Below are 24966 nucleotides of genomic sequence, written 5' to 3'. Positions count from 1 at the left end.
CTTCCGTTGCTGCTGTAGATCATGGATAACATTCGAACAATCTCCTTCCAAAATAACTCTTGAATTATTCATCCGCCTTGCCTCTTTAAGACCATGCAATATTGCAGCCGCTTCAGCTTCTGCTGGATCCATCTCTACTGTCCCCTGCTCCACCGCACACCATACCACCTCTCCCCTATCATTCCGACACACCGCACCCAACCCGACTCCCACTTCGGCTATTACAGCAGCGTCAACATTCACCTTCAACACCTCACTCTCCGGCCTCCTCCAGCCCCCACCGTCATCCACCACCCCACATATCCTCCTCTCATCCAAACTCCCATTCTCCGCCAATTTGCATACAAGATCCCTCACCCTTCTTACTACTAAATCCGCCCTCCATTCTCCATCTTCGAAAATAGCCTTATTCCTTTTTTCCCAAATAGCCCACCAACAAGTCATGAACCCACCTGCTCTTGTAACCCCATCTCTCTCAATGCAACTTCCGCCCAATCCTTAACCTTCGCAAAGCCAGAACATGACGACATATCTAACTCCAGTACATCCCAGACACCCCCAGCCCACCCGCGCTCATGAACAACATGTAAACAAGACTCCACACAATCCCCACATTGTAAGCACTCATTTCCAGTCGAACTCATCCGCGACGAAATATTACCTCTAGTAGCAATGGCTTCATTACACAGCTGCGAGAAAAACACTTTGATTCTTGGTAGAACAGAAGCTCTCCAAATCGTATTCCACAGCCAACTATCAGTTAAGTCACTCGGCGACCCTTCTAGATCCCCATCTTGCTTAACCATAAGCCTATATGCCGAACGAACTGAATAAACTCCATCTCGCTCCCCACTCCAGTACCACACATCTTGAACCAACTACTCATATATCCTCATTCTAAGTATTCGCTCACCCTCAAATGGAAGAAACAACGCCCCGACCAACTCCGTATTCCATCCCTTCCTCCATGAGGTCCGCTACCCGCATGCCCGGATCCGACTCCCCCCTAGGCGAGATGACTTTCCCTGTGTGTGTGTCCGCCACCCATGGGTCCTGCCATACCGCAGTGGACATCCCATCTCCCACCCTTCGCCGAAGCCCGAGAGATAACACTGATTTAGCCTCACAAATACTCCTCCAGGAATAACTCGGGTTACCACCCACCGTCGCTTCTAAGAAAGAAGTGGAAGGAAAATATTTACCTTTAAGTAGCTGTGTCATCAAGCATCCCTAATCGGTAAGTAATCGACAAGCCTGCTTCCCTAACATTGCACTATTAAACTTCACATAATCACGAAACCCGAGCCCCCCTGCATTTTGGTAGGCAAAGTTTCCTCCACGCCACCTAAGGGATCTTCCTTCTACCATTCTTTGTTCCCCACCAAAACCACGAAACAAGAGACCGCATCTCGTCACAGAAATTAGACGAAATTCTAAAAACACTTATCGCATAAGTAGGTATAGCTTGGGCCACTACCTTTATAAGCACCTCCTTACCCGCCTTACTGAGTAACGAACCCTTCCATCCCTGTAACTTTTTGCTTAGTTTATCTCGGATCAGATCCGTAAGACCTTTCTTAGACCTTCTTGGAACTGTAGGCAACCCCAGATATTTCTCCTGATACACAACCTGCCGCACAACCTGCCGCACACCTTGTAACATCCCATACTCCAAGTGCCTTACCATGACCACTCAGGTATAAAGATGCTACCATCTCGGTTGCCCGAGGCAATGATAATCATAAGACAATAACGAAACAACATTTAAATAGTATAACTTTAGCGAATAGAATACAATCCAAACCAAATACCAAAATACGATTACATGTTCTCAAAACCAACTGTCTACTCAGCTAAATGAAATGTTTAATAAACTAATCATGCTACAACGGAAGACTCTATCATCAGACGGTGGCACATCCCAGCTATCCCATGTAACTCGACTCATACCTACTCAACAACTACTCACCATCCCCGAATGGATCACCACAATTTTTTAAAACAATAAATGGGGTCAGTACTAATCACACAATTTATATAAACCAACAACACAGTAAACAAGCAGCTCAATCATCACAGATATACTCCAAACTCCAATCCCAACTCCACAATCCTGACTACACACTAAATTGTGTAGCCCTGCCAGAGTGCCCATCGCAACATGTCACTCCACGCCGCCAGTGGGGGACCGCAGCCATACCCACCAAATCCCCGCTCATCTCCGTCGAGCGATAAACCCAAATTCCTTAATGTGCACATCCCTTCTGTGGCGGGTTCCACAAAAGGCGAATAATGGGTGTGAAGCCACTCCCGCAAGTGACTCCACTCAGCCAGGGACGCGCCCCGAAGAACACAGACAGATACAATCAATCACAACTACTATCAACAACCAAATCCAACAATCGTCACAATACGAGTATGATAATATTCAACAACCACAAAACACCAACAACACATTATGGGACTAATACTGAGTAGGAAACCCTACTTGGAAAGCAACACAGTCAGACGATCTCAACAGCTGATATCAAAAGGCTTCTTCTACGAATCCTCCTCCTAACATACAATCATATAATTACTACCAATCAAGAAACACAACAAAATCCCCAAATCCCCAAATTAGGGTTTAACTAACTTTAACGAAATACTATAAAAACAGTATGTAGATCTTACCCTCCACGCAAGGATTACAAAGGTATAAAGAAACACGAATTCCGACCTTCCAAGCTCTGGGATTTGCCAACAATGCGATTGATGCGAAGAACGTAGATTGTTTTCTCTTTTGAAAGTAATTAGGTTTGTAAAAGTGTTTAAAGAAAGTGACGGGAGCAATTATATATTAAATCGCATTATTAACAAAACCCGACAAATCATCCCCCCGTAAACCGACTACTCGATCGAGTAGCTGACATACTCGATCGAGTGCCTCCTACTCGATCGAGTATCCAGGTTACTCGATCGAGTACCCAACAGGTCAGAAACTATTTAAAAACGCAACACACCCTTAATCGACAGAGTAAGGCTCACTCGATAGAGTACCCAGTAAAACCGTAGTATTACAGTCTTCCCTCCTTAAAAAGAATTTCGTCCTCGAAGTTCAAACCACAACTAAACAAAGACACACACTACTACACTCCCGACTCAACAACCGAAACAAAACTCAACATAAAACATGTTACTAACCCAAACTCAACCCGACTCAACCACAACAAACATACCGACACAACATAAAAAGATATAAAAAGCTCTTAAAAGAAACTCTTCGCGATCATCTCCTACCCCCCTAAAAGAAACAAGGTTACGTCCCCGTAACCATACATACCTGATCAAAAAGGAAAGGGTAACGCTCTCTCATGGCCTCCTCTGCCTCCCATGTAGCTTCCTCAGACTCGTGGTTAGACCAAAGGATCTTAAGCAAAACTGTCTCACCACGCCTACTCTTCCTAACCTTCCGGTCAAGAATCTGCTTAGGCACCTCAAGATATGACAAGGACTCATCTAGCTCTGATCTAAGCTCTCTGCCTCTAACACATGTGACGGATCACTCACATACTTTCGCAGCTGAGATACATGAAACACGTTATGCACTCTCTCTAACGCAGCTGGTAAAGCCAGACGATATGCAACCTCTCCAACCCGCTCTAATATCTCATAAGGCCCTATGAACTTCTGACTCAGCTTGTCTTTCTTCCCAAATCTCATAACCCCACGCATAGGAGACACTTTCAGAAGAACCTTGTCCCCAACCTGAAACTCTATATCCCGGCGATGTAGATTTGCATAACTCTTTTGCCTATCCTGAGCTACTCTTATTCGTTCCCTGATCATCTTAATGTGCTCAACCATCTCATGCACCATCTCTGGTCATAGAACCACTGCCTCAGCATTGTCGTCCCAACAAATTGGACTCCTACATCTCCTCCCATATAAGGCCTCAAACGGTGCCATACCAATACTAGTGTGATAGCTGTTGTTGTAATAAAACTCTATCAAATCTAACCTCTGTTCCCAGCTACCACCAAAGTCCATTACACAAGCTCGTAACATATCCTCAAGAGTCTTGATCGTTCTCTCAGTCTGACCGTCTGTCGCAGGATAAAATGCTGTACTCATTTTCAAAGTTGTTCCCAAAGATTCCTGCAACTCTTTCCAAAACCTTGAGATAAATCTCGCATCTCTGTCAGATACTATGTCCTTAGGGACTCCATATAACTTTAGCACATTCTTCCGATAAGCCATAGCTAATTGTGCTGTAGTCCATGTATCTTTCATTGGCACAAAGTGAGCTGACTTGGTCAGTCGATCCACTATTACCCATATCATGTTGTTACCCTGTTGACTCTTTGGCAAACCCACGATAAAATCCATAGAAATGGATTCCCACTTCTACTCAGGTACCTCTAAAGACTGAATCTTACCTTGTGGTCATCGCTGTTCCCCTTTAACTCTCTGGCATGTCAAACAACGGGCCACAAACTCAGCTGTTTCTTTCTTCATCCCAGGCCACCAGAACGTGTTCTTTAAATCCTTGTATAGCTTGTCACCACCTGGATGTACTGAATACGGTGTACAATGTGCCTCTGTCATGATTGTCTTTTTCAGCTCGGACACACCACCTACCATCAAACCTCAAACTACCATCTGTATGAATAGAGAATCGAGACACTGTCCCTTTCTGTACTCCAGCTCTCCACTCAACCATCTTAGGATCCAACGCCTGTTTACCTCGAATATCATCATAAAGATCAGGCTGCACTGTCAAATCTCCCATGGCATCCCCTCTCTGCATCATATGTATCCCAAACCTCCCCCACCTCATCTCTCAATCTCATCAAAGATAGACCTGTACACAAAGAATGTACACTCTTCCTACTCAAAGCATCTGCAACAACATTGGCTTTCCCTTCATGGTAGATAATATCCATGTCATAATTGCCAATCAGCTCCATCCACCTCCTCTGTCTCATGTTCAACTCCTTTTGAGTGAAGATGTACTTGAGACTCTTGTGATCCGAAAATACCTTAAAGGTCGCCCCATAAAGGTAATGTCTCCAAATCTTGAGAGCAAATACCACAACACCCAACTCTAGATCATGTGTAGGGTAGTTCTCCTCATACGGCTTCAATTGCCTAGAAGTATAGGCAATCACCTTACCGTTCTGCATCAACACACATCCCAACCCGTTATTTGAGGCATCTGTATAAACCTCAAAGTTCTCGATCCCTTCAGGCAATGCTAAGATAGGAGTTGTGGTCAAACGCTCCTTTAATGTTTGGAACGCCGTCTCACAACTCTTATCCCAACGAAACCTGTTCTCTTTCCTCATCAACGTTGTCATAGGTCTAGCAATCTTGGAGAAATCTTTCACGAACCGTCTGTAGTATCCAAATAAAACCCAAGAAACTCCCGATCTCAAGAACGTTCTTTGGTGCTTCCCACCTTGTCACACGCCTCAATCTTTGCGGGATCCACAACTACCCCATCCTTAGAGATCACATGCCCCAGAAAAGCAACTTTCTCTAACCGAACTCACACTTGGACAAACAGCATATAACTCATGCTCCCTCAAAGTCTGCAACACAATCCTCAGATGCTCCTCATGCTCCTCCTTAGTCTTGGAGTAGACTAAGATGTCATCAATAAACACCACTACAAACTTGTCCAAAAACTATCTGAAGATTCTGTTCATCAAATCCATAAACACAGCCGGTGCATTAGGCAACCCAAACGGCATCACCACATACTCATAATGGCCATACCTCGACGTGAAAGCTGTCTTTGATATGTCCACCTCTCTAATCTTCACCTGATGGTTCCCTGACTTCAAATCAATCTTGGAAAAGACTGATGAACCACTCAACTGATCAAACAGGTCATCTATCCTTGGCAAAGGATACTTGTTCTTCACCGTTACTCGGTTCAGCTCCCTGTAGTCTATGCACAACCTCAAGCTCCCATCTTTCTTCTTCACAAAAAGAACTGGTGCTCCCCACGGTGATACACTAGGTCTAATATATCCCTTCTCTATCAGATCGTCCAACTGCTTCCTGAGCTCCTCCATCTCCTTAGGACCCATCCGGTACGGTGCCTTAGAGATTGGCCCCGTCCCCGGTTTCAACTCAACCGTGAAATCTATCTCCCTCTATGGTGGCAACCCCGGAATCTCTTCTGGAAAGACATCTGCAAACTCACCCACCACTGGTATCTGATCAACTGTCGGACTCTCTATCCGGTCAGCTCTCACATGGCACAAAATCAAAGGGCATCCCTTTCTCATATAAGACTTCAAGGTAACAGCTGCAATCAACTTAACTTTGGGTTTGACCACAAACCCACGATAAGACACACTAACACCCTTAGGACCTCTCAAAGACACTTTCTTTTGATGACAGTCTATCTTAGCTTTATACTTTCCCAACCAATCCATCTCGACTATCATCTCAAAACCATCAAAAGAAAACTCTAGCAAGTCTACAGGTAGATCAACTTGCCCAACTATCATAGACACATCTCTATACAACCTCCCACATGATACAGACTCACCCGAAGGTATAAAATTTTCTCACTTACAGACTCATATACCCTCAAACCCAACCGTTTAACATGACTCGAAGATACAAACGACTGAGACGCCCCCAAATCAAACAAAACAAAGGTATGAATACCGTTAACAAGAAAAGTACCAGTGATAACATGTGCATCATCCTCAGCTGCTTTCTTGTCCATCATGAACAGATTTTCCATCGGTCTTCCGTCCACCTCCCGGACAAGATCGGGCCGATGTGGTCGGTTTAGCACCCGACCCCTGATTGTTGTTGTTGTTGTTCGTAGCAGGTTTCTGATAGGAATTACTGCCATTGCGGTTAACTCCACCCTGGTAGCTCTGACTTCCTCGGTTAGACCATGACCCAGACGGTCTATTGCTTGCATAACTCTGTGCCGGCCCCTGAGAATAGCTCCCCTGAGTCGATCTCTGAAAAGCTCCAGGTAAACTCGTACACTCATGTCTCTTGTGGCCTACACCGCCACAGCCATAGCAGGTCATTCCCCAACTACCACTACCACTCATACGGCCACGCCCAAAGGAAGCCCCAACACTGAACCCCGACCCAGAAGAAAACGCTCTAGCATGATTGTGGTTGCCTTTCTTGTGACTAGATTGGCCACCACCCTCACTCTCAGCCTTTCTTTTCTCAACTACTCTCTCCTGAGCCATCTCCACCAACCTCTCAGCTCTCCCAGCCCTCTCATAAGCTTCCTTAACATCAGTAAGGACTCCCATGGGTAACTTATCCATGATCTTAGGGGTCAATCCCCTATCAAATCTCAGCGCTAGGTTCTCCTCACTCAAACCCATGTCCTCAGCATACCTAGACTTCTCATTAAACTGCTTGTAGTACTTAGCCACTGACATGTCAGATGTCATCCTAAACCCATCAAACTCCTCCCTCAGCTTACTCCTCACATGCTCAGGTACGAACTCCTTCCTCATAGCTCTTCGAAGCTCTTCCCAAGGTATAGCAGGTAAGCCCTGCTTTGTGTACATCTCCCTAGCACTCACCTTCACCTTATCCCACCACTCACCAGCTGCTTCCTTCAGGTAGAACGCAGCTTGTTCTACTCTCATCTCATCGGACAGTGTACCGGTCCAAAGATGTTCTCCATCTCACGATGCCAGTTGTCAAGAAGATTAGGCTCCCCGGTCCCCTTGTACTCTTTTGGGTTAAACCTCGCTATATAAAGGCTGATCTTGGAGTGATCAAACTCCTTTTCCTTTCCCACTCTCTTTAGGGCCTCAGTAAGAGCATCCTGATGCTCCAACATCTTAACGACATCATCGATGTTCATGCTCTCAGCTCTCGCATACAAGGCGTTTCTCTTGGGCGGCATCTTGAAACTATATAAGAAAGGGTAGATATAAACATACGCACTATAACCCCAAAACACGAAAACAGACTGCCCAGAACACACTCGATCGAGTGCCTAAACCTACTCGATCGAGTGCCCAACATACTCGATCGAGTGCCCCAACATCAGACCCAAAACAGACCTTCTGATCTCTAACATACTCGACCGAGTAGCATCGAGTGACCCCCTACTCGATCGAGTGCCCTATGTACTCGATCGAGTGCCCAAAAACACGATTCTGGTTGTAAAAACGTCAAATACCCACTCGATCGAGTCAGACCCACTCGACCGAGTTCCTCACCTACTCGATCGAGTGCCCCCTACTCGATCGAGTCATGCTGACTCGTATATACTACCCGCATGTTACCTCTCATATCCCAACATACTATACAACTTTATAAACTCAACATTATAATATAGCTAAGCATGCAATTCTACACAACTCTTCATATGATCAACAAAACAACTATTTCATGTTATCAAATGCCACATAATAAACATCCAACATGCTTCTTATTCAATCAACATTTTTATATACTTCACCAACCTTTCATTCACAATTTCAATCTTCTACTCCCAACATCCAACAATTCACAACGTACATCGTCACATCCACATTCAAGCTAACAAACATCACATACGACCTTGACATATACCCCTCCCCCCATGTGACCGGTTCAAAATTGTAGGGCGAGTTCGCGACTTTAGGACGTTTCCCAAGTTTTGCATTGGCTCCTACAACCTTTACCCCGGGTTCATTTTAATTGACTCCCTATATTCATTAGATTCATTGGTTACATGTTTGAGGATCGTCGCTCTGATACCATTTTGTAACACCCCCATACTCCAAGTGCCTTACCAAGACCACTCAGGTATAAAGATGCTACCATCTCGGTTGCCCGAGGCAATGATAATCATAAGACAATAACGAAACAACATTTAAATAGTATAACTTTAGCGAATAGAATACAATCCAAACCAAATACCAAAATATGGTTACATGTTCGCAAAACCAACTGTCTACTCAGCTAAATGAAATGTTTAATAAACTAATCATGCTACAGTGGAAGACTCTATCATCAGACGGTGGCATATCCTAGCTATCCCATGTAACTCGACTCATACCTGCTCAACAACTGCTCACCATCCTCGAATGGATCACCACAGTTTTTTAAAACAATAAACGGGGTGAGTACTAATCACACAATTTATATAAACCAACAACACAGTAAACATACAGCTCAATCATCACAGATATACTCCGAACTCCAATCCCAACTCCACAATCCTGACTACACACTAAAGTGTGTAGCCCTGCCAGAGTGCTCATCGCAACACGTCACTCCACGCCGCCAGTGTGGGACCGCAGCCGTACCCACCAAATCCCCGCTCATCTTCGTCGAGCGATAAACCTAAATTCCTTAATGTGCACATCCCTTCTGTGGCGGGTTCCATAGAAGGCGAATAATGGGCGTGAAGCCACTCCCGCAAGTGACTCCACTCAGCCAGGGATGCGCCCCGAAGAACACAGACAGATACAATCAATCACAACTACTATCAACAACCAAATCCAACAATCGTCACAATACGAGTATGATAATATTCAACAACCACAAAACACCAACTACACATTATGGGACTAATACTGAGTAGGGAAACCCTACCTGGAAAGCAACGCAGTCAGACGATCTCAACAGCTGATATCAAAAGGCTTCTTCTACGAATCCTCCTCCTAACATACAATCATATAATTACTACCAATCAAGAAACACAACAAAATCCCCAAATCCCCAAATTAGGGTTTAACTAACTTTAACGAAATACTATAAAAACAGTATGTAGATCTTACCCTCCACGCAAGGATTACAAAGGTATGAAGAAACACGAATTCCGACCTTCCAAGCTCTGGGATTTGCCAACAATGCGATTGATGCGAAGAACGTAGATTGTTTTCTCTTTTGAAAGTAATTAGGTTTGTAAAAGTGTTTAAAGAAAGTGACGGGAGCAATTATATATTAAATCGCATTATTAACAAAACCCGACAAATCATCCCCCCCTAAACCGGCTACTCGATCGAGTAGCTGACATACTCGATCGAGTGCCTCCTACTCGATCGAGTATCCAGGTTACTCGATCGAGTACCCAACAGGTCAGAAACTATTTAAAAACGCAACACACCCTTACTCGACAGAGTAAGGCCCACTCGATAGAGTATCCAGAGACTCATAAAACCGTTGTGTTACACACCTAACACACCACCTATCAGCTGTCTCCTCGCAGCACTAGTCCCACGGCTGAAAGAAACAATTGTTTTCGGCAAACTTACCATTTGCCCCGAGGGTTGTTGATACCGATCAAGAATTCTCAGAACCTCCCTAGCCTTTACCTCTTTAGCCTTGACAAAAATAATACTGTTATCCGCGAAAAATAAATGGGACACACTTGGAGCGTGCTCAGCGATTTTGATCCCATGAATAGAACCCATCTCGGCAGCCCTTCTCAACATACCTGACAACACCTCAGCACATAAGATAAATAAATATGGTGACAGCGGATTGCCTTGTCGGATACCCCTGGATGGCGAAAAAGGATCAGATCTCCGATCATTTACCAAAACCGAATATCGAACCGAACGTACACAATGCATAACCGTGCCAACCCACCTTTCGTGAAATCCCATTCGAACCAAGACCGACTCCAAAAAATCCCACTCAACTCGATCATACGCCTTCGCCATATCAAGTTTCAAAGCCAAATGTCCCCCCGCTACTCCTTGTATTCTTCATATGATGAAAAAGTTTAAAAGCGACCAGAATATTATCACTAATAAGCCTTCCAGGAGTAAAGGCACTTTGATTCTCCGACACAATATCACCCAAAAACTATTTCACCCTATTAGCTAGCACCTTTGAAACCAACTTATAAATCACATTACACAAACTAATCGGTCTAAAATCCGCCATCTTATCAGGCGCCTTCTTCTTCGGAATTAGAACAATATTGGTGTCATTCAGACTAGGCGGAAATGGAGCACCATTAAGAACATTTAACACTAACCTGACCACCGCAAGACCAACAATGTGCCAATAGGTCTGATAGAAAAGGCCTGAGCCTTCAACTGATGCATCTGATTCAGCGCAAAAACCACCTCCTCCCCCGTATAATCCGCTGCCAACCTCTCATTCATCTCCTCAGTAACCCGACCCCCTACCACTTCAAGAATATCATCAAAGCCCACCGGAGACTCCGACTCGAAGAGAGCCCTAAAATAAGCCAAAGCACAACGCGAGACAGCCTCAGTGGCCTCGAACACCCTTCCCTGTTCATCACAAACCTTAGAAATAAAATTCTTCTGCTTCCGTCCGTTGCCTACCCTATGAAAAAAATTAGAATTCCTATCCCCATCACGCAGCCAAATCGCTCGAGACCGTTGACGCCAAAACCGCTCTTCCTGCTGCAAGAGAGACGCAATCTCCGTTACCACCTGCTTCCTTTCTCGGACCCTCCCTGCACTCCTATCCCCTTCATTAAGCACTTTCAGCCGCTCCCTTTTCTTTGCAAGGCACTTAAGAATCTTGCCTATACTAACACCCTTCCAAGCAATTAACTCCTTAGCACACCTCGCAAGGCTCTCCGTCAGTTCACCATTCCCACTATCCCACCCACGCCGAATTTCCTCCTCACACCCATCCTCACCTACCCATATGTGTTCAAACCAAGAAACCTTCGCACCACGCCCATCCTGCCCCGCACGGCTATCACCCACGACCTTAATTGGGCAATGATCCGACCATTCCCTACTAAGATGAAACAATCTAGCATATGGAAACAGATCAAACCATGCCTAATTAGCCATAGCTCTATCAATACAGGATTGTCTATTATCCTCTCCAACCTGCCCATTATCAAAAGTAAACTCATAACCTTCCAAAGGAATATCCCGAATACCAGCCTCATCCACAACATTACGAAAATTATTCATTTGCCATTGCGCCCTCGACCCCCCTTTCATCTCAGTAGAATACAGTACTTCATTAAAATCACCCATACACAACCATGGACCATCCCCCTCCCCCGCCAACAATCTCAACAACTGTCATGATAAATGCCTATCTTGTACAGCCGGCCACCCATAAAAGCCAGTAACTCGCCAAGATACACCATTCATCATAACATCAAAGTCCATAAAATGGACAGATGCTGTCCTCATGACACACGACACCCTTTCTCTTCATAAGAAAGCAAGACCACCAGATCGACCCACACTATCTACAGACACATCATTATACCCGTCCACCCTATTTATAATCCTACTCATATCTCGACTACTCAATTTCGTTTCGCAAAGAAAAATCATAGCCGGGGCCTCCCGTCGGATAAGGTTCCGAAGCCCGCCTACTGCATCGGAGTTGCCCAGCCCCCTGCAGTTAAGGCTTAAACAATTCATTGGGCCCGACAGGGTTGATTGTAATCAACCTCCGCCTCAGATATCAACACATCCCTGTGTATATTAGCCTTTTTATTGAGTATAACACAAACCTGGTCATCCTCATCTCTACCACGCTTATTAAAGTCATTAATCAAACTATTCTCACAAAATAAAGAGGTAGCATTACTTCCTGCATCCGCTTCACGCTCTACCCGTGTCCAACCCCTTCCCCAACTTTTCTTCCTCTCCACTGCACCCTGTACCACAACCCCCATCTCCCTAGAAACACTCCTATCACCACCCTTCCCCATAAACTTCGCCCCCGTATCCCCGACAACAACATTTATTGCATCCATAACCTCCCCCCTCACCGAACGAGGTAATTTCACCACCAATCCCTGCTCTTGTTCACCGCTATTCAGCCTAGAACCCTTCTGACCTAGCTGACCACCGCCAACACCACCGCCCTCGACATTCTCCAACACACTACTAACTACCATGTCCCCCGTCCCATATTTCTTCCTCGCAGTGCTGGACAAAGTGAATTTTTGTAATTTCTCAATCATCGCTTGCTCATCCTGCAGATACCCCGCCTCAAAATCAGGACGCAAATCTCTCGCTGTCTTCCTCCCATATGCTACTCCCATCTTCCCCCCTTCCTTGGTGATACTCTCAACCCTTCACCAAACTGCAAATCATCTTCATCATAGGGGCCACTCTCACAGTCCTTTTCCCCATGTCCCAACACCCCACACCCATAACAGAATAAAGGCAGACGCTCGTACTTCACAACAAATGTATCCACCTTACCACTCGGTATCCTAACTTCAACAGTAGGCTTGAGAGCCTTCCGAATGTCATGCAGTATGCGTATTCGAACCATCCTCTCTAATTCTGAAACTCTAACCTCGTCACGCACAATAAACTTCCCTACTTGCGCCCCTAGCTTACGCAAATTCCCTTCGTTCGTACGCCCCTTTATAGGGAGATCGTAAATACATTCCCACAATGGTAGCTGATATAGCGGAGTATCCATAATTTTTCCTTCAGCAAAAGGCTCATTAAAACACAAACGAATTTATCGAAGTGCCAAGGTTGCCCCTCCATGACTTTAATCTTATCCCTTTCATCCTCAAACTTGAACACGAATAGCTTCTCCTTAACATCCACCATACTACCCATAACTTTACCTTTCGAATTCCACAACCTTAGCATCGTATCAACAGCAGCACGCCCATTAATTGCCTTCGATGCCCAAATCTTTCCCACCAACATTAACTCCGTTCGTACCTCATGTTCCTCAGCGCCCCCACCTCCCAGTCAAACACCATATTATCCCCACACTCGCCATTGCCCAAAACCTCCTTGCCCTTTTTGCTACCCATACTTTCCAAGAAGCTACCACAATAAGAAGAACAACACAAGAAAGCAAACCCTAACAAATACGAAAACCCTAGCAAGCAAACCGACCCTACGCACAACACCAGCAAATAAGAAAGGATCGAAGAACAATAAAAATAAACCGACTTACGAGAACAAAGAAAACAAACGACCTACGAGCACCACCGTAGATGGATGCCTTGAGCAAGAAAGAAGAGGCAGAGATTAATAGAGACGAAACTCCCACAAAAAAAAATTGTGTGTTGAATAATTATTTATTTACATACTTTGTATTAGGTTTTGATAATTAATTCTTTATTTTAATATAATATTAAATGTAATTTCAAATTAATGATCATTTCAAGTTGTTTTAACTTTTTTGTTTTTTAAATGAGGGGATTAATTTTTAAAAAGGCAACTCAAAACGAGCATCATCATAAATGTGTCGAGGGGAATTATATGACCAAAACCTCTTGCCTACTTGCCACAGACTAACTTTTGCCTGGAACGGGCTAAGTTACTTGTATATCGAAACTATTGATTCATATGGATAATTCTACTTGTGTAAGGCCCTGTTCTTTTGGACTTAAAGTCACTCTCTATAAGTTAAGTTCAGCAAAATTAAGTTAAGTTCAGAAAAGTTCAGCAAAATTAAGTTAAGTTAAGTTCAGCAAAATTAAGTTCGAAAAGTCCAAAGAAAATTAAGTTCAAAGAAAATTAAGTTCAGAAAAGTTCAGCAAAATTAAGTTCAGAAAAGTTAAGCAGAATAATAAGTTTCATAATATTGACGAGTTTTAAAAAATAGATACAATTTTCGTTCAAATCGATTGTATAAAAAATCCGAGATTAATTATTATTCTATATAATTTTTTCAAAAAAAAAAAAAACATTTATTTAAAGCCGAATTCTTAGCTATCTCCCGAAGGTATGTTAGAGCAATTTAATTACCGACATTCGTCATTGAGAATGAAAGTTGAAATGACATTTGGTCAATTGAAAAAAAAGGTGGAAGGTGTTAAAAGTTATGCCTCAAATGTCACCTAAGTATTAAATGTCCATTATTGTTTCTAATTTCACACTTCATAATTTTATACGGATGCACACTCACGGGATACCTGTTATACAACATGAGAACGTTCTAGGGACAAAAGATTTAGGCATGTTTGATAAGAAGCGGAAAAAAAGCTATGTACAAGGTGCGAAATAACATAGTCAAGAACATTTGGCGAGGCAATGGATTTGACGGGGTGAGCTCAAATGAAGATGAAGAAAGTGACGAGGAAGATGATAATATGGAACTAGATGATTAGAAAGAAAAAAAAGTAATGTGATTTACTTTTTATTTCTATGTATTAAGTAATGTGTACGAAAATATTAACTTATATAAATAAAGTATTTTATAATCTTTATTTGTGTTTTTAGTTATATTTCTTTATTATTATTATTATTAAATATTATTATTATTATTATTAAATATTATTATTATTAAATATTATTATTATTATTATTATTTTTGAAGGGAATTATTATTATTATTATTATTATTATTATTATTATTATTATTATTATTATTATTATTATTATTATTATTATTATTATTATTATTATTATTATTATTATTATTATTATTGTTATTATTATTATTATTATTATTATTATTATTATTATTATTATTATTATTATTATTATTATTATTATTATTATTATTATTATTATTATTATTATTATTATTATTATTATTATTATTATTATTATTATTATTATTATTATTATTATTATTATTATTATTATTATTATTATTATTATTATTATTATTATTATTATTATTATTATTATTATTATTATTATTATTATTATTATTATTATTATTATTATTATTATTATTATTATTATTATTATTAGTAGTAGTAGTAGTAGTAGTAGTAGTAGTAGTAGTAGTAGTAGTAGTAGGTGAAATTAAATTAAGTTAATTTAAGTAAGATTATTTTAATTTAGAAAAGTTAAGCTATTATAAGTTAAGTTCAGCAAAATTTAGCAAAATTCAGCAAAATTAAGTTCAGCAAAATTAAGTTCAGAAAAGTTCAGCAAAATTAAGTTCAGAAAAATTAAGTTCAGAAAAGTTCAGCAAAAATAAGTTAAGTTCAGCAAAATTAAGTTAAGTTCAGAAAAATTAAGTTAAGTTCAGCAACTTTAAGTCCAAAAGAACAGAGCCTAAAGCTCATATTAGAGGACTAATTAGTTATGAATTATCTAAACTTTATTGTTAAACGATGTCAAAACTTGTTTAAAGAGACTCACTCGACAATCAAGTTGGAGCATGCCTACATAGAAGCTAACAGAGGAGCGGATTTATTGGCCAATCGCGGAGTTAATTCTAGCACCATTCCTGCGCACTTAGATATTATTTTTAATGAGTTGCATCCAATCCTTCGGGAGAACATCTTTGTGGTAGCTATTTCCCGTGTAATAGCACGTAGTTAATTTTTCGAAGCTTGCCCGTCATTAGTACCCCCCAAAAAAAAACTTTTGACTGCTCATGAGCAACATAATTCGAGTACCTACCTATAAAAGACCACTTAATAACTTCGACACTATTACAAATGAAAATATATCATCCAAAATAAGGAAAAACTCGCTTTTTTTAGTGTTTTTGTTGCTTCAACATTTCAATAACTCTCCTGCAATCGCTATATTTCTAGCTTCTTGAATCCAATCAACATTGTTAAGACCTCCGCGTCACATGGATCCATATTCGATGATGCACTATTTTGCCACTGAATCATTCCATTATCATCTCGTATCATCTTGAGACACCACTCCCACCCATAGTTCAACTCCCTCTTTTATCTCCGCCATCTCATCAACCAACTCTCTCACTCACCTAGCCCCCACATACCCCACCCAAGCTTCCTTAAAGAACCATTTATTTTTGCGTTCCCTCGAAATCCAATAAGCTGTCATAATTTTTTTTTTAAAAAAAAAAAGACGCACACTCTCATACCCATTAGATCCTCGCCGTACTACCTTCACCCGCTCAAACTCAACCCCATCAAAACTCGGGTTAATTTGAGTTATTTATAAAGAAGTCATTTTCAGGTCTGGGGTTTTGGATTGAGTCATTTCGAACCAATCAGTTTCGGACTTACGGGTATTGTTGTCAGAATCTCGATTCGGTCCTACGATTCTACGGTTTTACGATCCAGAAATACTCGATCAATCTCATATCCTACTATTTTATCATAGTTTTTTATTCTTACTACACATTTGAAAATTTCTAGAGATAGTATCATAACACGATGCTGCAATCTTACAATCCTACAATCCGATTCCATAGTAAAATATAGGGTTATTTAATAGAAATACTCTAAACTATTGCACCACTTCTCACAATATTCCATACTTTGAGTTAACTGCGAATATTACCAACTAATACACCTTCTCCCACGTAATAGAACAAGTGGAAGGGTTGCCTGTTCCACCGGTTACCTTTGTTTAAAACTTATTTTTTAATTCTTTTTCACCTTTATTTCTCTTTTACCTTCATTTATCACCTTTTCTACCTTTTCTTCTTCCCTTCTTGTACCTGTTAATCTTTATGGCCATTATTGATCCTTCATTACCATTCAATCATTCATCTTTATGAACAAATCACCCGAGTGAAGGCGACCCAATTTCAATTTTCGCCCTTAACTAATTATTGATGTTATTGATGTTATTTTCTTATATTTGATTTTTCCAAATTATTGTTCTTTATTTTCAATGTTCTTTCACATCGTCGTCATCAAACATACTTCCTTGTTGGGTTATTTATTGGGATTTAGGAGTATTGAGCAAGTAAAGGAGACCCCATGACCGGGGGTGGTGGTTTACGCATTATTGTTTCCAATGTCACATCATCGTCGTCAATTTGGTGTTCATGAATTTTGGCATATTCCTCACCCCCTTTCATGTCATACCTAATAAGTGGGATTATAATCTAAGGTACAACTCATACTTGAGAAGTTGAGATATAGTGTTGTTAGAATATGCCTTGAATCTGTTCTGAATTCCGCATCTGATTTAGTTTCCTTATTTGTTTAGGAAACTATTATTTAGTTTCCTTGTCTGTTTAGGAAATTGTTAGGGTTTCCTAATTCTGTTAAGGAAAATATCTGTTATGAGAGTACTATATAAACTCTCATAAGCCGTCTATTTTATTCATTCGAAATTTGTCAAAAATCTGAGTCGTCTGAATCAATACTCTAACGAGTATATTCTCAAATCTGAATCCTCAAGATCAATAATATTCTTCCCTTCTGGCGGTGGACATAGCTAACAAATTGTTAGTGAACCACGTAAATCTGTTGTCTTTTTCACGTTCTTTATTTATCTTTCTTACATCCGTTATAACAAACTGGTATCAGAGCCAGATTTATCTGGGCTCCTGAACTGGTAAGAAAGATGTCTGGGATGAGCGTGAAGATTGATAAATTCATGGGGAGGAATAGTTTTAGTCTATGGCAAATCAAGATGCGGGCTTTGTTGAAACAACAAGAGTTGTGGGCACCGCTTGTGAAGAAGGCGGCAGAACCCGTCATCGCTGAGATGACTGTTTTGGAGGAGAAGGCACATTCAACAATTATGTTGTGTCTTGCTGACGATGTTATCATTGAAGTCGCGGAGGAGCAATCTGCACAGGGTCTGTGGTCAAAGCTTGAGAGTCTTTATATGACGAAGTCTTTAACCAATAAGTTGCTTCTGAAGCAACGTCTGTTCAGTCTAAAAATGCAGGAAGGTACTTCTCTCCAAGATCACTTAGATCGGTTAAACACAATTTTATTAGAATTGCGTAATATTGATGTTAAAGTTGAGGATGAGGATGCCGCATTAATTCTGTTAGTATCTTTGCCTCTGTCGTATGAGAATTTTGTGCAATCTTTCATTGTTGGTAAAGATACTGTGTCTCTAGAAGATGTTTGATCGTCTCTTCATACTAGAGAATTGCGCCATAAGGCGGCCGGGTACGATTCTGAGATAATCGTGTTGCAGGTTTAATAGCTAGCGGGGGTTATGGACAGGGAAATTCTGGGAAGAAAAATTATAAGAAGCCGTCTTATTCTGGTTCTTCTAATTCTGCTGGTACCTCTGGTACATCTGATTTTAAGGGTCCTAAACCTACTGATATTTGTAACTACTGTAAAGGAAAGGGGCATTGGAAATTTGATTATCCCAAGAAAAATAAACAGGACAAAGCACCAGATACAGCTGCAATAGCAGATACCAATTCTGAAGGTGATTATGCTCTAGTTGCTGAAAAATACACGTATCCTAATGATGCGTGGATCCTGGATTCGGGTGCAACCTATCACATATGTCCGCGCCGGGAGTGGTTTACAACCTACAAGCAAATAGATGGTGGCGATATTTCTATGGCTAATGGTTCTATTTGTAAGATAGTTGGAATTGGCTCGATTAAACTACGGACAACACAAGATGGTAAATTCTGTACATTGAACGAGGTTAGACATGTTCCGCTGATGACAAAGAATCTGATTTCCTTAAGTGTGTTGGACAGTAAAGGTTTCAGTTTTCATGGTGAAGGTGGAGTTCTGAAAGTCTACAAGGGTTCGAATGTGATTCTGAAAGGTGTTAAGTGTGATACCTTGTATTAGTTTCAAGGTTTTACGCTGCCAGGTTCTGTTTCTGTTCCGCATAGCAAGTTTCAGCGCTGTTTGGACTTGCTAAATGTTAGAAGTATCTGATTGCCTCATGGTGGGCAATATCTGAGGCAGAAGGGAGAGAATTATCTGGCACTAGTTTAGTGCGTCTGGTACATCTGGCACCGTTATGGTGCATCCGTACATCTCTCGATTGTGAGAGGATTCAAGTTAAGGTGGAGATTTGTTAGAATATGCCTTGAATCTGTTCTGAATTCCGCATCTGATTTAGTTTCCTTATCTGTTTAGGAAACTATTATTTAGTTTCCTTGTCTGTTTAGGAAATTGTTAGGGTTTCCTAATTTTGTTAAGGAAAATATCTGTTATGAGAGTACTATATAAACTCTCATAAGCCGTCTATTTTATTCATTCGAAATCATCAAAAAATCGAGTCGTCTGAATCAATACTCTAACGAGTATATTCTGAAATCTGTAATCCTCAAGATCAATAATATTCTTCCCTTCTGGCGGTGGACGTAGCTAACAAATTGTTAGTGAACCACGTAAATCTGTTGTCTTTTTCACGTTCTTTATTTATCTTTCTTACATCCGTTATAACAAGTGTTGATATGGTAAGCAAGCCAACTCTTAAGAAACAGAACCAAACAAATTTTCCCTCATTTGAAATTTGTGAACCAGACCTATTTGGGTAAACAAGAAGGTAAGAACGAAAGGGGGGCCCTTTATTTATGGAATAAATAAAAATTTTGCAGGTATTCTTTGGAAACATAAAGGGAAGAAGATGAAGATCTTAATAAAGAAAAAAGTGGACCCAACATAACACATTACCTGTTGCATCCGGTAAAAAAGAGAGCGATTCTATTAGATGCGAGAGGTGCATTAGTTGGTAGTATTTGTAGTTAATTTAAAGTATAGAGTATTTTGAGAAGGGTGTAATAGTTCAGAGTATTCCCATTATTAAATAACCCAAAATATTAATATATATTTTTATATAATGACATCGTAAAACCAAATTTTGTGTAAGTTGTAGAAACATGTTTATACAATCCCTATCCTCTTCCCCTATCTACTAAAAGAATAGGTGAACTCACAAATTTTCTCTCCAAAAAGCATCTTCTTAAATAAGGAAACTATTGATAGTTTAACTGTATTCATTAAATAAGGAAATTAATAATTATAATGTATTTCATTATATAATTCTTTTCATCAAATTATATAATTTTCACTAAACACTAAACTATAATGTTTTAATTAAAGTATAAATAATATAAGACTATAAACTATTAAATCTTTTATAAATATTAATATTTGATAATGACTTAACACATACTATTCATACTATGTATAAATAAAACTATAAATGATTTTGATTACTTTCATAACAAAAAAAACTATAAATAATTTTGATTACTTTCATAACAAAAAAATTGAGAGAATTTTTGAATTGGAATCATTAGCTTTGTGGTGTAAAAAATATTATTTAAAAAAAATAAATTTAAGCACATTACTCAATTCTCTTGGATTAATTTTCAGCTTTAATTTATTTTTTGCTCGAAACAAAATACAATAACGAGAAAAATGAACAATAAATAAGATACCACTATTGTTTTACTTTTCAGTTTTACTCAATTTTCTTGAATAATTTTACAGTTCAATTTTTTCCCTCATATCAAAATATAATGACGTGAAATATGAAACGTTGATAAGGTGTTAATTTAGCATAATTAAGTAATACAAAAATAAAATCCCTACAATTACGAGAAAAGGAAGGTACATCGGATGTAGTACCTCATACCAATAACCCGCCCAACCCAACCCTCCCTACCCGGCCCATATCCTTATAAGTAAAAAAAAAAACGTGATTTCTCCCCAAAAAGGCAAAACCTTACTGCTATACCGTTGTCTACGTCAAAATAGAAAAACCCTATTATCCCCTTCCCAAAACCTTCAATTTCAGTAACAAGGAGTGCAATTTATGAAGATTTAATGGTGAATTAAAATATCAGGTACCTTAAACTTCTGAAGCATTACTACCTTTCATTCTTTGGTATTGTTTCAAAAACATTGTGATGGGTATTTTAATTAAATAATTCAATTCTAAGAATCAGAGGGAGTATTGACTATAATCATCAATTAATTAATTGCTAGCATTACTATCTCTCATTCTTTGGAATTGCTGCAATTTTTAAACTTTGTGATGGGTATTTTAATCAAATATTGCAATTCTAAGAATGGGAGAGAGTACTGACTATAATGGTCAATTGATTTATTGCTTTCGTCGTAATTGTTATAACCTTGTTGAAATTTTGTTTTTGCTAGATGGCTTAACAGTAAAAACTCGGTCGGTAAAGCTTCTTTTGTCCGCTGCCTTAAAATCATGACATTACACCCGACTTTCTGAGCGATAAGGATATTTTGAGCAATACGCCAGACTTTTTTGAGCGTTACTTAAAAATTTCTTAGTACATGGTTTCTAACAATATTTATTTTTTCCTCTCACAGTGCAGAACTCTGCAGAATTTGCGAATCAAGTAGGCATATGACTTTGTTAACTTGGAGAAGAATGGGTTGAAAACAGTAGTGTTGTCTCGTGCAACTAAGGATTAGTTGAAGATATAAGTTCATCATGTAAACTTTAGGATTATGTAAATAATCATGACATTACTTAAAACTGACTGTTTTCTCATCCTCTTCTGTTGTAAAGCCTTACTTTGACCAGTATAATAATGATTTTGAGCTTCTACCTAGATCAAACTGGACAATGCAACACAAGAGTTTCTTCGGCAAAAGCAGGAAAAAAAGCACAATAAAGCGACTGGGTATTATCTCTTGTAGGATTATCGTAAAATGCACAATACAGCATTAGAATGAATAGCATGCACAAAGGCCAACTTTTTATGAGCATGTTTGATAATATACTGAGCGTCGATCTAAACTTGCTAAGCATTAGACTGAAAAATATACACAATGTACTGTTATCTGATTACAATTTAAAAGGACTGCATTTTATTTAAAAATAAGTAAATGCTACTACAAGAAAATGGTTCAAATGAAACTATTCTAAAAAAAGACTATATCTCTCTCTAAAAAAAAAAGACTATAATGCTAATCTCTTGGAGTCATTAGTACTTCACGAAGTCCTATATGTGTATGGACATTACTGTCTCCATATTCAGCAATTGTCGTCCTCTACAACTGTATCAACGGCTGCTTTTTTTCCGTGCACGAGTTGCACCAACTTTGTGTTTACGGTAAACTCGACTTTTTTGAATATCTAGGACGTTGCTCTTTCAAGTAAATTTTTCACCCTTCCTCGTCTTCCCCTTTGGATATCTACAATATGCCCGACAAGCTTCATCCTCGTTATCAAATGTAAGTCTGATTAGTTCAGACTCTTTAGCCTCGACCCATACATATCCTCCCGTAGAATCTGAAAATATACTAGTAACATGGGAAATTATTGGTTATAGAATAATTACCAGACGCAAAGCAAACTTTCTGGCAATGCTGAAAAGAAACTGAGCAATGTCAAAAAGTTTATGAGCATATCATTATTTCAAGATAAGCTTAATCCTAATATATGTGAGACTCTATGAACATACACACACACAAAAAAAAAACCCCAAGAAATTGAAGTCAATCTAAGACGACCCTTTCACTACATGACACACTTACATGAGAATTTGATCACTACATGAGATTTTCTGAGCATCGAAACAAACTTTTTGAGCTGTCTTATATTTCTGAGCTTCAGTAGATTTTGAGTATTCTACATAAGTTTTTGGGTTAATCTTATAAATCGAAAACTATATGAAATTTTCTGAGCATCAAAGTAAACTTTCTGAGCTGTCTACTTTTTGCGCTTCCAAAACATTTTCGAGTTTTCTACTGAAATTTTCGTGTTTACTTTTCCTGAATCACAAATAATATGAGACTTTCTGAGCATAGTAATAAACTTTCTGAGATGTATAATTTCATGCGCATTGAAAATAAATTCCGAGTATTCTATTGAAGTTTTTGAGTTTGCTCTACTAAACCACAAATTATGAGACACTTCCTGAGCATCATAAAAACACTATAATCGTTGTATAAGGACAGCACCAACAACAACAACAACAACATCAGAGCCTTAATCCCAAAATGATTTGGGGTCGGCTGACATGAATCATCTTTTCGAACCGTCCATCAGCGAACGCACGCCTCAAAATGCGAATAAAAAAGGGAAGATGAAAAACAAAAAGGAAGAACGAAAATGTAATGGAAAGTCAAGGTGAACTTAGGGGTTTTAAAATCGAATTCCGTCTTTCTTTTATAAAAACTTAAAATTTAAATCGAGAAAAAAGATTAAAACGATTTTTAAAAACCGAAATAGAGTTAAGGATCCGGAATGAACCAAGTAAAATATATAAGAAAGTGGTTGGTGAAAAAGTGTAATAAAGGAGAGAAAAATAAATAAATTAATTTCTTTAAATTAAATAAAAAAACACTAAATCTGTCAAAAAACATCCAATACTAAAAATCCACATGTATCCTTTCCCTCCATTGTGCCCTCTCCGTCACCATACTCTCCTCAAGCCCCAGAACTCTCATATCGTGCTCTATCACTCTCAACCATGTCTGTCTCGGTCTTCCTCTACCTCTAGGGACCTTTTCTGTTCTCCAAGTCTCCAACCTCCTAACTGGTGCGTCCATAGGTCTCCTTCTCACATGGCCGAACCATCTTAGTCGGTTTTATATCATCTTGTCCTCTATTGGCGCCACTTTTACCTTTTCCCTAATCACCTCATTCCTTAACCGATCTTTCCTTGTATGTCCGCACATCCACCTCAACATGCGCATCTCCGCCACACTCATCTTTTGAATGTGACAATGTTTCACGGCCCAACACCAGGAGCCGTAAAGGAGGGCAGGCCTAATTGCCGTGCGATAAAATTTTCCCTTTAATCTTTGAGGCATATCTTTATCGCATAGAAACCCTGAAGCACTCTTCCAGTTCAACCATCCCGCTTTAATTCTGTGAGCCACATCTCCGTCTAACTCCCCATCTTTTTGAATAATAGATCCTAGATATCTGAAGAAATCCGAACCCTCAACAACATTCCCATCGAAAATAATACTCCCCGCCTCTGTCGATCTCAACTCCGCCACCTTAGTGAACTGACACCTCAAATACTCAGTCTTACTCCTGCTCAGCCTGAACCCACAAGTCTCTAAAGTCTGCCTCCACAATTCCAACATTCTCTCTACCCCCTCTTTTGTCTCATCAATCAACACAATATCATCAGCAAACATCATACACTAAGAGATGTCGTCCTGAATATCCCTTGTCAACTCATCCATAACTATAGCAAAGAGAAAATGACTAAGTGCGGAACCTTGATGCACCCCGATGGTAATAGGAAATTCTTCCGTTCTCCCAACATTAGTGCGAACACTTGCACTAGCCCCCTCTTACATGTCCTATATGAGGTCAATATATTTTCACGACACACCCTTTCTCTCCAAAGCCCACCAAAGTACTTCTCTTGGTACCCTATCATATGCCTTTTCCAAGTCAATAAAAACAATATGTAAGTCCTTCTTCTTGTCCC

At 39.7% G+C, this 24966-nt stretch overlaps 1 protein-coding gene across 1 annotated transcript; it reads right to left on the bottom strand.

Moving 5' to 3' along the window:
* Positions 1–440: 440 nt before the first annotated feature.
* On the bottom strand, positions 441–13613 carry LOC141629093 (uncharacterized). Its single transcript, XM_074442154.1, has 7 exons — positions 13413–13613; positions 13009–13353; positions 12449–12916; positions 11805–12002; positions 10967–11753; positions 10236–10417; positions 441–878 (listed from the first exon to the last, which is right to left on the bottom strand). The coding sequence occupies exons 1-7, from the start codon at positions 13611–13613 to the stop codon at positions 441–443; spliced, it is 2619 nt and encodes an 872-aa protein (XP_074298255.1).
* Between the last annotated feature and the right edge of the window lie 11353 nt (positions 13614–24966).

Source organism: Silene latifolia, chromosome Y, assembly GCF_048544455.1.
Source record: "Silene latifolia isolate original U9 population chromosome Y, ASM4854445v1, whole genome shotgun sequence".
Lineage (NCBI taxonomy): Eukaryota > Viridiplantae > Streptophyta > Magnoliopsida > Caryophyllales > Caryophyllaceae > Silene > Silene latifolia.
This window is presented reverse-complemented; position numbering and strand designations above follow the sequence as displayed.